General features: G+C 48.3%; 1 protein-coding gene across 1 annotated transcript in view; it reads left to right on the top strand.

Annotated features, from left to right (window-relative positions):
* LOC121552893 (collagen alpha-1(XII) chain) overlaps positions 1–16,555 on the top strand; it is a 126,460-nt gene that overhangs the window by 43,839 nt on the left and 66,066 nt on the right. The window contains exons 27-31 of the mRNA XM_041865986.2: positions 5,190–5,319; positions 13,176–13,315; positions 13,635–13,767; positions 13,913–13,933; positions 14,566–14,705. Coding sequence (XP_041721920.1) covers positions 5,190–5,319; positions 13,176–13,315; positions 13,635–13,767; positions 13,913–13,933; positions 14,566–14,705 — 564 coding nt within the window. The remainder of the gene's footprint in view (positions 1–5,189; positions 5,320–13,175; positions 13,316–13,634; positions 13,768–13,912; positions 13,934–14,565; positions 14,706–16,555) is intronic.

Raw genomic sequence — 16,555 nt, 5'->3', positions numbered from 1 at the left:
TGCGAAGAAACGCCATCGTCCGAGCCACGCCAGGGTGACAAGCCATCTTGCTGGCGTGGGACCATTTGAGGACCGCAGGACGAACCGACTCAGGCACAAACAACCGACCGGGTGGACCGTTACGGGGACCGGGCTGCGTCCGAAGAGCCGCCATCACCTCCTCCTCAATCTTCCACCTAACAGCTCCCACGACGCAGTTCCGGGGGAGAATTGTCTCGGTCTTGGACCCACTCTCCTCCGTCTTGGAGAACATCCGAGACAAGGCGTCCCGCCTTGCCGTTCTTAGATCCAGGTCGGAACGTCAGGGAAAAATTGAATCGTCCGAAAAACAACGACCACCTGGCCTGACGGGAGTTGAGACGTCTAGCCGATTGCACGTAAGCAAGATTCTTGTGGTCAGTCCAGACAATAAACGGCTGCTCCGCCCCCTCCAACCAGTGGCGCCACTCCTCCAAGGCAAGTTTCACCGCAGAAGCTCCCCGGTTACCCACATCGTAATTCCTCTCCGCAGGCGAAAGGCGACGAGAGTAGTAGGCGCAGGGATGGAGTTTACTGTCCGTGGAGCATCGCTGCGACAGGATGGCGCCAACTCCCACATCAGACGCGTCCACTTCAACGACCGAACTGACGGGCCGTGTCCGGTTGAGAGAGAATCGGTGCGTTGGTGAATCGCCTCTTCAAATCCAGAAACGCTCGATCCGCCTCCGGATTCCACTTGAAGCTCCTGATACTGGAAGTCAAGGCCGTTAACGGAGCGGCCACACGGCTGTAATCCCGGATGAATCTGCGGTAGAAATTCGCAAACCCCAAAAATCTCTGGAGCTGCAATCTCGTACCGGGCTGGGCCCATTCCAGAACCGCTCTAACCTTCTCCTGGTCCATCCTAATCTCTCCCCTGGAGATGATGTACCCGAGAAAGGATGTCGGGTGGGCGTGAAACTCGCACTTCTCGGCCTTCACGAACAGGCGATTCTCCAACAATCGCTGCAGAACCTGCCGGACATGCTGGACGTGGTCGGAAGGTTCCTTCGAGAAGATCAGAATGTCATCCAGGTAAACAAACACAAAGAGACCGATCATATCTCTCAGGGACGTCGTTCACCATACTCTGGAATACCGCTGGAGCATTGGTCAGTCCAAACGGCATCACCTGATACTCGAAGTGACCCATCGGTGTATTGAACCCCGTCAACCACTCGTCTCCCTCTCTGATCCGGACCATGTGATACGCATTGCGTAGGTCTAGCTTGGTGAACACCGTAGCACCCTGTAAGGAGTCGAAGGCAGAACTCATCAAGGGCAGGGGATACTTGTTCTTGACCGTGATGTCATTCAACCCCCGATAATCAATACACGGTCGAAGAGAGCCATCCTTCTTACCCACAAAGAAGAATCCTGCCCCCAGGGGGTGATGACGAGGGACGAACGAGACCAGCAGCTAGGGACTCCTTGATGTAGGTCTCCAAAGCCTCACGTTCAGGGCGGGAGATACTGTATAACCTTCCCTTGGGGTAGACAGCTCCAGGGAACAGGTTGATGGCACAATCATATGGTCGGTGGGGAGGGAGTGACAGAGCCTTCTGCTTACTGAACACTTCCCCCAAATCGTGATATGTCTCGGGAACCAGGGACAAATCTGGGGGTTTAGCCTCAATCACCTGACTGGGAACCGAATGGGGACAGGCAGTCTTGAGACAGTTAGCATGACAATCAAGGCTCCAACTTCGTTACCTTGCCCGTCACCCAATCGAACGTGGGATTGTGTTCCTTCAGCCAGGGGTATCCAAGGACTAGAGGAACATGGGAAGACGGCAGAATGAAGAATGAAATCATCTCCGAATGATTCCCCCGACAACAGCATCTTAACCGGTTCAGTCCTCATCGTGATACGTGCCAGACTACTGCCGTTCAGAGTGGTCGCTTCAATGGCTTCCGGCAATTGCTCCTTGGAAAGCCCCAGCTGTTCCACCAACTCGGCATCAAGAAAGCTTCCATCGGCACCTGAATCGACAAAAGCGTTAATCGCTAAGCTCTGATTCCTGTTCACAAGGGTAGCCGGGAAACGGGGTCTGACAGAGGTACTGAGAGGTTGAAACTGGCTCGCTAAAAGTCCTCCCAACTTTAGCGAGCCGGGCAGTTTGACGACCGCCGGGAACAAGTGGAGATGTAATGTCCCGAGCTACCACAGTAGAGGCAACAGTTGGTCTTACGTCTATGTTGACGCTCCTCCTTGGTTAACCCGTGCCGCCCCACTTGCATGGGTTCAGAATCGGAGAGAGAACCTCTCCCCTAATCCTTTGTGGTGGAGAATGATCGACGTGTTCTGGTCCACCACCCGACCCGACTGGGAACTGAGAAGCTGATCGATTGGACGGACCCCATTGCTTCTCCCTCCTTCGCTCTCGGACTCGATTATCCACCCGAATAGACAAGGCTACCAAGCTGTCCAGGTCACTAGGCTCCGGATAGGAGATCAACTCATCCTTGAGCTGCTCCGACAGACCCTGGTAAAAGGCCGCTTGCAGAGACTCCTCATTCCACCCACTCTCCACAGCCAACGTCTTGAACTCGATCACGAAGTCGGCCACGCTGCGAGTTCCTTGGCGAAGCGAAAACAGGCGCCTAGCTGCGTCCCTCCCTCGGACGGAATGGTCGAAGAGCTTCCTCATCTCGGCCGTGAACCCCTGGTATGAAGCCATGCAGGGATCCTGTCGTTCCCAAACGGCTGAAGCCCACTCCAGCGCTCGACCACGCAGCAACTCAATCACAAAGGCTATCCTAGCCTTGTCTGTGGCATAAGAGTAGGGCTGTAGATCGAACACTAATCCACACTGCATAAGGAAAGAAACGGCATCTTCCCAGCTCCCCCTCATATTTATCCGGCGTCGGAACCTTGGGCTCACGGAAGGACACCGCTCCAGAAGCGGCAGGCGAGATGGGTGAAACCGGTAGTGGATCCTCCACCGGAACATTGCGTTGGTTCTGGGCCTCCGTCAGACCGGTAGAAAGGTTCCGAACTGACAACGCGATCTCCTGTAGTACCGTGCTATGATGGCCCAACATCTTCTCCTGATGGGTAATGGCATGGCGAACAGAGTCCAGGTCCGCTGGGTTCATTAATGGCCGGATCGTTCTGTCACGGTTCTCTAAGACCGAACCCAGAAGCAGACCAGGACAAGGTGAGTTGAACGAATGAGAGTGTTTATTTACAGATAAAGATGCAGAATAGTCCAGTAAACGGAGCGGGTGGCGGAGATGAGTAGGTGGTGGTGAAGTAGCAGATGAACTGATGGCACGGCAGGGGTTGGGTGAAGGTTCCGGGAGAATGACTGTAGACAGAACAAACGGAGGTAAGTACAAGGCAGGTCAACAAGGTGCAAAAAACAACAAAACTAACGCTAGTACTCTGAGGCTGATACGCTGGCAAAACATACTGTTTATGGCTAACGATCCGGCAGGGAATGGATGTTAGGCCAGAGCCTAAGAAGGGTGATGATCAGGACCAGGTGTGCAGATTGCTGATGGGATGCAGGTGCGGAAATCAAGAGAGCTCCCCGGAGCGTTCCAGAACCCTCGGGAAACTGGAGATCACGAACATAAAAACTAGTCCACAGACAGGACCCGACTCAGACTGCCGGGATCGTTACACCACCCCCAACACCCCAGCTCCCCAGCACCCCCCCAACACCCCAGCACCCCAACACCCCAGCACCCCCCAACACCCCAGCCCCCCAACACCCCAACCCCAACATCCCAGCACCCCAACACCCCACCCCCCCAACACCCCACCCCCAACATTTCAGCTTTTATTTCTTTCATCACATTCCCAGTGGGTCAGAAGTTTAAATACACTCAATTAGTATTTGGTTGCATTACCTTTAAATTGTTTAACTTGGGTCAAACATTTCGGGTAGCCTTCCACAAGCTTCCCTCAATAAGTTGGGTGAATTTTGGCCCATTCCTCCTGACAGAGCTGGTGTAACTGAGTCAGGTTTGTAGGCCTCCTTGCTCGCACACGCTTTTTCAGTTCTACCCACACATTTTCTATAGTATTGAGGTCAGGGCTTTGAGATGGCCACTCCAATACCTTGACTTTGTTGTCCTTAAGCCATTTTCCCACAACTTTGGAAGTATGCTTGGGGTCATTGTCCATTTGGAAGACACATTTGCGACCAAGCTTTAACTTCCTGACTAATGTCTTGAGATGTTGCTTCAATATATCCACATAATTTTCCTTCCTCATGTTGCCATCTATTTTGTGAAGTGCACCAGTCCCTCCTGCAGCAAAGCACCCCCACAGCATGATGCTGCCACCCCCGTGCTTCACGGTTGGGATGGTTTTCTTCGGCTTGCAAGGAACCCCCTTTTTCCTCCAAACATAACAATGGTCATTATGGCCAAACAGTTATATTTTTGTTTCATCAGACCAGAGGACATTTCTCCAAAAAGTACGATCTTTGTCCCCATGTGCAGTTGCCGTCTGGCTTTTTAATGTAGGTTTTGGAGCAGTGGCTTCTTCCTTGCTGAGCGGCCTTTCAGGTTATGTCGATATAGGACTCGTTTTACTGTGGATATTGATACATTTGTACCTGTTTCCTCCAGCATCTTCACAAGGTCCTTTGCTGTTGTTCTGGGATTGATTTGCACTTTTCGCACCAAAGTATGTTCATCTCTAGGAGACAGAACGCGTCTCCTTCCTGAGCGGTATGACTTGGCTGATTTCTTTTGATTTTCCCATTATATCAAGCAAAGAGGCACTGAGTTTGAAGATAAGCCTTTAAATACATCCACAGGTACACCTCCACTTGACTCAAATTATGTCAATTAGCCTATCAGAAGCTGCTAAAGCCATGACATCATTTTCTGGAATTTTCCAAGCTGTTTAAAGGCACAGTCAACTTAGTGTATGTAAACTTCTGACCCACTGGAATTGTGTGTCAAAATTACTTGTGTCATGCACAAAGTAGATGTCCTAACCTACTTGCCAAAACTTTAGTTTGTTAACAAGAAATTAGTGGAGTGGTTGAAAAAATAGTTTTAATGACTCCAACCTAAGTGTATGTAAACTTCCGACTTCAACTGTATGTTCATGTTAGTAGTGCTAGTTCATGCTAGTTCTTCAGCAAAAATAATATTGTTAATTGTTTGTTGTTCCTAAAATAATTATCCTTATATCTCCTTTCTGCCAGGTTGAAGTCAATGGCGATATAACATCCCTGCCTCTTGCCAACCTCATCTCTCAATCTGAGTACGATGTTGCTGTCACCCCAGTTTACGACGCAGGTGTTGGAAACCCAATGCTTGGACAAGCCATTACAGGTAAACAACCGTTTGTGTGATTTATCATTTGGCTGATGAGCTGTAGACTAGATATACAGTGGGTATAGAAAGTCACCACCCCCTTTCAAAATGTTCACCTTTTGTTGCCTTACAGCCTGAAATGAAAACACATAAAATCAGACTTTTTCCGGCTTTATTTACACACAGTAGTAACCCACAATATCCAAGTGAAAAAAATGTATCTAAAAAACTCTGAAAATTAATTAAAAGTAAAACAGTAAAATACCCTATTTGGATAAGTGCACACCCCCCTGAGTTAATACTTGGTGGAACCACCTTTTGCTTGAATTACAGCCATGAGTCTCTTTGAATACGTCTTTACTAACTTTGCACATGTAGTCTGTGCAATATTTGCACATTCTTCCTTGCAGAATTGTTCAAGCTCAGTCAAATTGCATGGTGACCGCTCATGGACTGCACTCTTCAAGTCATTCCACAGATTCGATGGGATTTAGGTCGGGGCTCTGACTAGGCCACTCAAGGACATTCACCTTCTTGTCCTTCAGCCACTGTACGGTTGCTTTGGCGATGTGCTTTGGGTCATTGTCATGTTGAAACGTGAACCATCTTCCCATTTTCAACTTCCTGGCAGAGGGCTGCAGGTTCTCCTCAAGAATCTGTTGGTATTTTGCATTGTCCATTTTCCCTTCTATCCTGACAAGTGCTCCAGGCCCTGCTGAAAACAAAACACCCCCACAACAGGATGCTGCCACCACCGTGCTTTACTGTAGGCATGGTGTTCTTCGGGTGGAAAGATGTAATGGATTTTCGCCAGACATATCGTTTTGCGTTCAGGCCAAAAAGTTAAATTTTGGTCTCATCTGACCACAGCACCTTTTGCCACTTGGCCTCGGAATCTACAATGTGCTTTTTGGCAAAGCTCAAACGAGACTTGATGTGGCTTTTTTTGAGGAGTGGTTTTTTTCTTGCCACCCTCCCATAGAGGCCAGATTTGTGGAGCGCTTGTGATATTGTGGTCACATACACACATTGACCAGTCTTTGCCATAAAGGCCTGAAGCTCCTTCAATGTCGCCATTGGCTTCTTGGTAGCCTCTCTGATCAGTCTCCTCCTTGCCCGGTCATCCAGTTTGGAGGGACGGCCTGATCTATGCAGGGTCTGGGTGGGGCCATACGCCTTCCACTTCTTAATAATGGTCTTAACTGTGCTCCGAGGGATAGGCAAAGCCTTTGAAATATTTTTATATCCATCCCCTGACTTGTGCCTTTCCACAACTTTATCTCGTAGATCATTTGAAAGTACCTTTCCGTCCATAGTGGATTCTTTGCATTGAATTGCACTACTAAGCAGTGGAGTCCTCTATGAACAACTGCTTTTATTCGGAACTAATCAAAGTCACTACAATTTATCAATCAATCAATCAATTTTATTTTATATAGCCCTTCTTACATCAGCTAATATCTCGAAGTGCTGTACAGAAACCCAGCCTAAAACCCCAAACAGCTAGTAATGCAGGTGTAGAAGCACGGTGGCTAGGAAAAACTCCCTAGAAAGGCAAAACCTAGGAAGAAACCTAGAGAGGAACCAGGCTATGAGGGGTGGCCAGTCCTCTTCTGGCTGTGCCGGGTGGAGATTATAACAGAACCATGCCAAGATGTTCAAAAATGTTCATAAGTGACAAGCATGGTCAAATAATAATCAGGAATAAATCTCAGTTGGCTTTTCATAGCCGATCATTAGAGTTTAAAACAGCAGGTCTGGGACAGGTAGGGGTTCCATAACCGCAGGCAGAACAGTTTAAACTGGAATAGCAGCAAGGCCAGGCGGACTGGGGACAGCAAGGAGTCACCACGGCCGGTAGTCCCGACGTATGGTCCTAGGGCTCAGGTCTCTCAGTTGGCTTTTCATAGCCGATCATTTAGAGTTGAAAACAGCAGGTCTGGGACAGGTAGGGGTTTCGTAGCCGCAGGCAGAACAGTTGAAACTGGAATAGCAGCAAGGCCAGGCGGACTGGGGACAGCAAGGTGTCATCATGCCCGGTAGTCCTGACGTATGGTCCTAGGGCTCAGGTTCTCAGAGAGAAAGAGAGAACGAGAGAATTAGAGAGAGCATACTTAAATTCACACAGGACACTGGATAAGACAGGAGAAGTACTCCAGGTATAACCAACTAACCCCAGCCCCCGACACATAAACTACTGCAGCATAAATACTGGAGGCTGAGACAGGAGCGGTCCGGAGACACTGTGGCCCCATCCGAAGAAACCCCGGACAGGGCCAAACAGGAAGGATATAACCCCACCCACTCCGCCAAAGCACAGCCCCCGCACCACTAGAGGGATATCCCCAACCACCAACTTACAATCCTGAGACAAGGCCGAGTATAGCCCACAGAGGTCTCCACCACAGCACAAACCAAGGGGGGGCGCCAACCCAGACAGGAAGATCACGTCAGTAACTCAACCCACTCAAGTGACGCACCCCTCCCAGGGACGGCATGAAAGAGCACCAGCAAGCCAGTGACTCAGCCCCTGCAACAGGGTTAGAGGCAGAGAACCCCAGTGGAGAGGGGAACCGGCCCGGCAGAGACAGCAAGGGCTGTTCGTTGCTCCAGCCTTTCCGTTCACCTTCACACTCCTGGGCCAGACTACACTCAATCATATGACCTACTGAAGAGATAAGTCTTCAGTAAAGACTTAAAGGTTGAGACCGAGTCTGCGTCTCTCACATGGGTAGGCAGACTGTTCCATAAAAATTGAGATCTATAGGAGAAAGCCCTGCCTCCCGCTGTTTGCTTAGAAATTCTAGGGACAATTAGGAGGCCTGCGTCTTGTGACCGTAGCGTACGTATTGGTATGTACGGCAGGACCAACTCGGAAAGATAGGTAGGAGCAAGCCCATGTAACGCTTTATAGGTTAACAGTAAAACCTTGAAATCAGCCCTTGCCTTAACAGGAAGCCAGTGTAGGGAAGCTAGCACTGGAGTAATATGATCAAATTTCTTGGTTCTAGTCAGGATTCTAGCAGCCGTATTTAGCACTAACTGAAGTTTATTTAGTGCTTTATCCGGGTAGCCGGAAAATAGAGCATTGCAGTAGTCTAATCTAGAAGTAACAAATGCATGGATTAATTTTTCTGCATCATTTTTGGACAGAAAATTTCTGATTTTTGCAATGTTACGTAGATGAAAAAAGCTGTCCTTGAAACAGTCTTGATATGTTCGTCAAAAGAGAGATCAGGGTCAAGAGTAACGCCTAGGTCCTTCACAGTTTTATTTGAGACGACTTTACAACCATCAAGATGAATTGTCTGATTTAACAGAAGATCTCTTTGTTTCTTGGGACCTAGTACAAGCATCTCTGTTTTGTCCGAGTTTAAAAGTAAAAAGTTTTCAGCCATCCACTTCCTTATGTCTGAAACACAGGCTTCTAGCGAGGGCAATTTTGGGGCTTCACCATGCTTCATTGAAATGTACAGCTGTGTGTCATCCGCATAGCAGTGAAAGTTAACATTATGTTTTCGAATAACATCCCCAAGAGGTAAAATATATAGTGAAAACAATAGTGGTCCTAAAACGGAACCTTGAGGAACACCGAAATGTACAGTTGATTTGTCGGAGGACAGACCATTCACAGAGACAAACTGATATCTTTCCGACAGGTAGGATCTAAACCAGGCCAGAACTTGTCCGTGTAGACCAATTTGGGTTTCCAGTCTCTCCAAAAGAATGTGGTGATCGATGGTGTCAAAGGCAGCACTAAGGTCTAGTAGCACGAGGACAGATGCAGAGCCTCGGTCTGACGCCATTAAAAGGTCATTTACCACCTTCACAAGTGCAGTCTCAGTGCTATGATGGGGTCTAAAACCAGACTGAAGCATTTCGTATACATTGTTTGTCTTCAGAAAGGCAGTGAGTTGCTGCGCAACAGCTTTTTCTAAAATTTTTGAGAGGAATGGAAGATTCGATATAGGCCGATAGTTTTTTATATTTTCCGGGTCAAGGTTTGGCTTTTTCAAGAGAGGCTTTATCACTGCCACTTTTAGTGAGTTTGGTACACATCCGGTGGATAGAGAGCTGTTTATTATGTTCAACATAGGAGGGCCAAGCACAGGAAGCAGCTCCTTCAGCAGTTTAGTAGGAATAGGATCCAGTATGCAGCTTGAAGGTTTAGAGGCCATGATTATTTTCATCATTGTGTCAAGAGATATAGTACTAAAACACTTAAGTGTCTCTCCCGATCCCAGGCCCTCGCAGGGCTGTGCAGATCCAGGACAGCTAAGCCCTGGAGGAATACGCAGATTCAAAGAGGAGTCCGTAATTTGCTTTCTAATGGTCATGATCTTTTCCTCAAAGAAGTTCATGAATTTATCACTGCTGAAGTGAAAACCATCCTCTCTTGGGGAATGCTGCTTTTTAGTTAGCTTTGCAACAGTATCAAAAAGAAATTTTGGATTGTTCTTATTTTCCTCGATTAATTTGGAAAAGTAGGATGATCGAGCAGCAGTGAGGGCTCTTCGGTACTGCACGGTACTGTCTTTCCAAGCTAGTCGGAAGACTTCCAGTTTGGTGTGGCGCCATTTCCGTTCCAATTTCCTGGAAGCTTGCTTCAAAGCTCGGGTATTTTCTGTATACCAGGGAGCTAGTTTCTTATGACAAATGTTTTTCGTTTTTAGGGGTGCAACTGCATCTAGGGTATTGCGCAAGGTTAAATTGAGTTCCTCAGTTAAGTGGTTAACTGATTTTTGTCCTCTGACGTCCTTGGGTAGGCAGAAGGAGTCTGGAAGGGCATCAATGAATTTTTGTGTTGTCTGAGAATTTATAGCACGACTTTTGATGCTCCTTGGTTGGGGTCTGAGCAGATTATTTGTTGCGATTGCAAACGTAATAAAATGGTGGTCCGATAGTCCAGGATTTTGTGGAAAAACATTAAGATCTACAACATTTATTCCATGGGACAAAACTAGGTCCAGAGTATGACTGTGGCAGTGAGTAGGTCCAGAGACATGTTGGACAAAACCCACTGAGTCGATAATGGCTCCGAAAGACTTTTGGAGTGGGTCTGTGGACTTCTCCATGTGAATATTAAAATCACCAAAAATTAGAATATGATCTGCTATGACTACAAGGTCTGATAGGAATTCAGGAAACTCAGAGAGGAACGCTGTATATGGCCCAGGAGGCCTGTAAACAGTAGCTATAAAAAGTGATTGAGTAGGCTGCATAGATTTCATGACTAGAAGCTCGAAAGATGAAAACGTCATTTTTTTTTTGTAAATTGAAATTTGCTATCGTAAATGTTAGCAACACCTCCGCCTTTGCGGGATGCACAGGGAATATGGTCACTAGTGTAACCAGGAGGTGAGGCCTCATTTAACACAGCAAATTCATCAGGCTTAAGCCATGTTTCAGTCAGGCCAATCACATCAAGATTATGATCAGTGATTAGTTCATTGACTATGACTGCCTTTGAAGTGAGGGATCTAACATTAAGTAACCCTATTTTGAGATGTGAGGTATCACGATCTCTTTCAATAATGGCAGGAATGGAGGAGGTCTTTATCCTAATAAGATTGCTAGGGTGAACACCACCATGTTTAGTTTTGCCCAACCTAGGTCGAGGCACAGACACAGTCTCAATGGGTATGGCTGAGCTGACTACACTGACTATGCTATTGGCAGACTCCACTAAGCTGGCAGGTTGGCTAACAGCCTGCTGCCTGGCCTGCACCCTATTTCACTGTGGGGCTAGAGGAGTTAGAGCCCTATCTATGTTGGTAGATAAGAGGAGAGCACCCCTCCAGTTAGGATGGAGTCCGTCACTCCTCAGCAGGTCAGGCTTGATCCTGTTTGTGGGTGAGTCCCAGAAAGAGGGCCAATTATCCACAAATGTTATCTTTTGGGAGGGGCAGAAAACAGTTTTCAACCAGCGATTGAGTGCTGAGACTCTGCTGTAGAGCTCGTCACTTCCCCTAACTGGGAGGGGGCCAGAGACAATTACTCGATGCCGACACATCTTTCTAGCTGATTTACACGCTGAAGCTATGTTGCACTTGGTGACCTCTGACTGTTTCATCCTAACATCGTTGGTGCCGACGTGGATAACAATATCTCTATACTCTCTACACTCGCCAGTTTTAGCTTTAGCCAGCACCATCTTTAGATTAGCCTTAACGTCGGTAGCCCTGCCCCCTGGTAAACAGTGTATGATCGCTGGGTGATTCGTTTTAAGTCTAATACTGCGGGTAATGGAGTCGCCAATGACTAGGGTTTTCAATTTGTCAGAGCTAATGGTGGGAGCCTTCGGAGTCTCAGACCCCGTAACGGGAGGAGTAGAGACTAGAGAAGACTCAGACTCAGACTCCGACTCGCTACATAATGGGGAAAACCGGTTGAAGGTTTCTGTCGGCTGAATGAGCGACACCGGTTGAGCATTCCAACAGTATTTCCCTCCAGAAGCCATGAGAAAGTTGTCCGGCTGCGGGGACTGTGCGGGGGGATTTATACTAACATTACTGTCTGTACTTACTGGTGGCACAGACGCTGTTTCTTCCTTTCCTACACTGATATTACCCTTGCCTAACGATTGCGTCTGAAGCTGGGCTTGTAGCACAGAATTCTCCTGTATATTATGAGTACAGCGACTGCAATTAGAAGACATCATGTTAATGTTACTACTTAGCTTCGGCTGTTGAAGATGTTGATGAACCATGTCCAGATAAAGCGTCCGGAGTGAAAAAGTTGAATAAGGGAAAAAAGTTGCGATGGAAAAAAGGAAAATAACGTAAAGTTGGCAGCTAAAACGCACAGGAAAAAGACTCTTCTGACTCTTCTGTCTCGGGATAAACGTCCGGGGTGAAAAAGTTTAACGAAAAAAGATGAGTGAGGACAAAACTAAAAAGTTGGTAAATTTGTTGAACACAGAGATTGATTAAACGTTTATTAAAAGTAAAACGTGAATAGTTTGTTAGGTAGCCAAGTAGCAACAAACAGCAGAGCAGCACGGAGACAATGCGGAAGCGAGACGGAAGCGAGACGGAATTTATCACAGATGGAAGCCAATTAGCTTGATTTGTGATCTGGAAGGGTGACTGGTTATACCTCAGCAAGTTTGCAATTGCAATTCTAAGTAAATAAAGCCGGAAAAAGTATAATTTGATGTGTTTTCATTTCAGGCTGTAAGGCAACAAAAGGTGAACACTTTGAAAGGGGGTGGTTACTTTCTATACCCACTGTATGAGTGTGTCTGGATGGTGAGAGTTGAGTCTGCAGGCCCTCCTTGGATTTAGCCTCTTCCTCAGTCATTCGTCTTTCTAGATTAAGCCCAAACATCAAGTCACTGTTCTCTGAGGCTGTATGTATGTATGTGTGTGTGTGTGTGTGTGTGAGTCTAGTTAATTGTATATGGGCCTACAAACTTTGTGTGTTTGTGTGCGAGTCTGCTATCGCTCACTGCATGGGGCCTTGTTCATCATTAATCCCAGATGATTTGAGGAAATGTTGTTTTCCACACACACACACACACACACACACACACACACACACACACACACACACACACACACACACACACACACACACACACATATACGCACACACACACACACACACTCACACACACACACACACACACACACACACACACACACACACACACACACACACACACACACACACACACACACACACACACACACACACACACACACACACAAAACCTGTTTGTTGGCCATTGATCTATAAAATGGACTCACAGCTAAAACGTTCCTCACATGGTTCACAGCCCCTCTGACGAATGAAATGGCCTTGCCTCATCTCTCAGGACTTCCTCATAATAATCACGTCTCCCTCTCTCACATCTCCGTCCATGTGTACAGATGTTGTTCCTGCCCCGCAGAACCTGAAGTTGTCCGAGGTGACCCAGACCTCATTCAGGGCCACATGGGAACACGGGGCCCCAGACGTGGCCCTCTACCGAATCGGCTGGACCAAGAAGGGAGAGAACAACTTCCAATATGTATGTTGATCTACTCCAGCCGATGGTGATTGGTGATTCTGGTCTATTTACTGCTATAGAGTGGACTGGGACCGTTTATGCTCTCTATCTCTCCCTCTCTCCCTCTCTATCTCTCCCTCTCTCTCTGTCTCCCTCTCTCTGTCTCCCTCTCTCCCTCTCTATCTCTCCCTCTCTCTCTGTCTCCCTCTCTCTGTCTCCCTCTCTATCTCTCCCTCTCTTTCCGTCTCCCTCTCTCTTCGTCTTGTTCTGCCCACCACTCTCTCTCTTTCGCTGTCCCCCTCTACCTGTTCCCCCGCTCTCTCTCCATCCATCTCTCCAGGCTATCCTGAACAGTGATGAAACGTCACATAATCTGGAGAACCTGGACCCGGACACCCTGTATGATGTCACCGTCACGGCCATCTACCCAGACGAGTCAGAGAGCGAGGACCTGATTGGCAGCCAGCGCACATGTAGGTTCACCCTTCTGTTCTTCTCCTCTCTCATCCTCCTATCAATTACATTCATGTTTTAAATTTAGACCACAGATGTGGTCCACAGCGTATTGAAATAACCTTGTTCTTCCCCTGTTGTTCTCTTAACGTTTTCTTTTTCCAGTGTTAAAGATGACTACACCTGGTATGTTATTTGAAACGTAGAAGGACATTGTCGTTGTAATGTTCATGATTATGATTATAATGGTAATGCGAACAATAATTAAAGTGTTGTTGATGGAAAACACACTTTTATAAAATAAATCTGCATGTGCATTGCTGTGCCTTGAAAGAGCAGCAAATGCAAACGTGTGACTACTGACCCGGCAGCGGCCGAACGTTCCACCACAGACACCTTATTGTCAACCATTTGTCATAATATCATTTCTCATGTCATTTAATTAATGTCATTTTTCATGTCATAACATTGTCGTTCCTCGTGTCGTTAATGTCAATCCTCATCATGTCACAATGTCATTCCTCATCAATATCCCCATCATTGGAAATGCATGTGCCATATAGTACAGTAACCTTACTGGCTGCTTCACTCTCCATCGTGTCGTTTAAATGTACTTCATCACTAAATCATGTGTTCTCGTCACCAAATCATGTGTTCTCATCATCTCACCCCCTATCCTCATCATCATTGCTTCATCCAGCCTCCTGAACCCCATGTGATCATGGAGGATTGGTAAAGGCTGTCTAATGTGCCCTGCAGCCATTTTATATAAACCACCACTGTCTTGGGTCAGTGTATTGATTGTAATGTGTTCCTAGCTCCAACTGGACCTCCGCAGAACTTGCAGGTGTTCAATGCGACCACGGTCACTCTGACAGTGAAGTGGGACCATGCCCCAGGCCCCGTCCAGAACTACAAGATCTCTTTCCAACCTGTGGCTGGAGGCAAAGCTCTCTCTGTAAGTACAACACACACCCTCCAGTAGTTTCTTGAAAACATTTGAAGTAATCTGTTAACAATTCCCAGACTGTTTTGCAATGGCTATGAGTGTATTGTGAGTAACTGATAAGTAATGGCGACCCAGAACTAACCTCTAAATCCTTTGCCCTCTGGGTATGTATAGCGGGTGATTTGGACGGAGGTGTAAATCACAGAACAATGGTTATTCTGCCAATACAGCGGTTCGCAGCAATGCGTAAAACAACTACAGTGCGGCTTAACGGCGCACTGGGGAAAACAAAACACACAGGTGAATTTCCCGGTGATAAAGTACATAAAGATCCACCGAGCTATCGACACGTCCACATGGAAACAATCACACACAAAGACATGGGGGGCAGAGGGAATACTTATACAGGGACTGATGAGGGGATATGAACCAGGTGTGTGTAAAAACAAGACAAAACAAATGGAATGATGAGATGAGAAGCGGCAGTGGCTAGAAGGCCGGTGATGACGAACGCTGAAGCCTGCCCGAACAAGGAGAGGAGGCAGCTTCGGAGGAAGTCGTGACTGTACCCCCCCCCTTGACGCGCAGCTCCAGCAGCGTGCCGACACCGGCCTCAGGGACGGCCAGGAGGACGCGGAGCAGGGCGAGCCGGATGGCAACGGTGGAAATGCCACAACAGGAAGGGTTCGAGGACATCCTTCACCGGGACCCAGCACCGCTCCACCGGACCGTACCCCTCCCACTCCACAAGGTACTGAAAGCCCCCCACCCGACGCCTCGAATCCAGGATGGAACGGACGGAGTATGCCGGGGCCCCCTCGATGTCCAGAGGGGGCGGAGGGACCTCCCGCACCTCAGACTCCTGGTTTGGACCAGCCACCACTGGCCTGAGGGGAGATACGTGAAATGAGGGGTTAATACGGTAATCAGGAGGGAGCAGCAACCTATACGTAACCTTGTTAACTCTCCTCAGGACTTTGAACGGCCCCACAAACCGCGGGCTCAGCTTCCGGCAGGGCAGGAGGAGGGGCAGGTTCCGGGTCGAGAGCCAGACCCGATCACCCGGTACAAAGACCGGGGCCTCACTGCGGTGGCGGTCAGCGTTGGCTTTCTGGTGACGCACGGCGTGCTGGAGATGGACGTCGGCGGCGTTCCACGTCTCCTCTGCGCGCCGAAACCAGTCGTCCGCCGCAGGAGCCTCAGTCTGGCTCTGATGCCATGGTGCCAGGACCGGCTGATACCCTAAAACACATTGAAATGTTGATAGGTTAGTGGAGGAGTGGCGGAGAGAGTTCTGGGCATATTCGGCCCATGGCAAGAACACTGACCACTCCCTCGGCCGGTCCTGGCAGTAGGACTGCAGGAACCTACCCACATCCTGATTCACCCGTTCCACCTGCCCATTAGATTTGGGGTGAAACCCAGAGGTCAGGCTGACCGACACCCCCAGACGTTCCATGAACGCCTTCCAGACCCTAGACATAAACTGGGGACCCCGGTCAGACACTATGTCCTCTGGCACCCCGTAGTGCAGGAAGACGTGAGTAAACAGGGCTTCCGCAGTTTGCAGGGCCGTGCAGAGGAAGGAGGCGGCAGGAAGGAGGCGGCAGGCTTTAGAGAAGCGGTCCACAATGACCAGGATGGTGGTGTTACCTTGAGAGAGGGGAAGATCAGTTAGAAAGTCAATTGATAAGTGGGACAATGGCCCCAACTGGTAAGGGATGTAACTTACCCGCTGGAAGGTGCCTAGGTGCCTTACTCTGGGCGCACACCGAGCAGGAGGAGACATACACCCTCACGTCCTTAGCCAAGGTAGGCCACCAGTACTTCCCGGTCAGGCAGCGCACTGTACGGCCGAT

The sequence above is a fragment of the Coregonus clupeaformis genome, chromosome 36 (assembly GCF_020615455.1).
Source record: "Coregonus clupeaformis isolate EN_2021a chromosome 36, ASM2061545v1, whole genome shotgun sequence".
NCBI lineage: Eukaryota > Metazoa > Chordata > Actinopteri > Salmoniformes > Salmonidae > Coregonus > Coregonus clupeaformis.
This window is presented reverse-complemented; position numbering and strand designations above follow the sequence as displayed.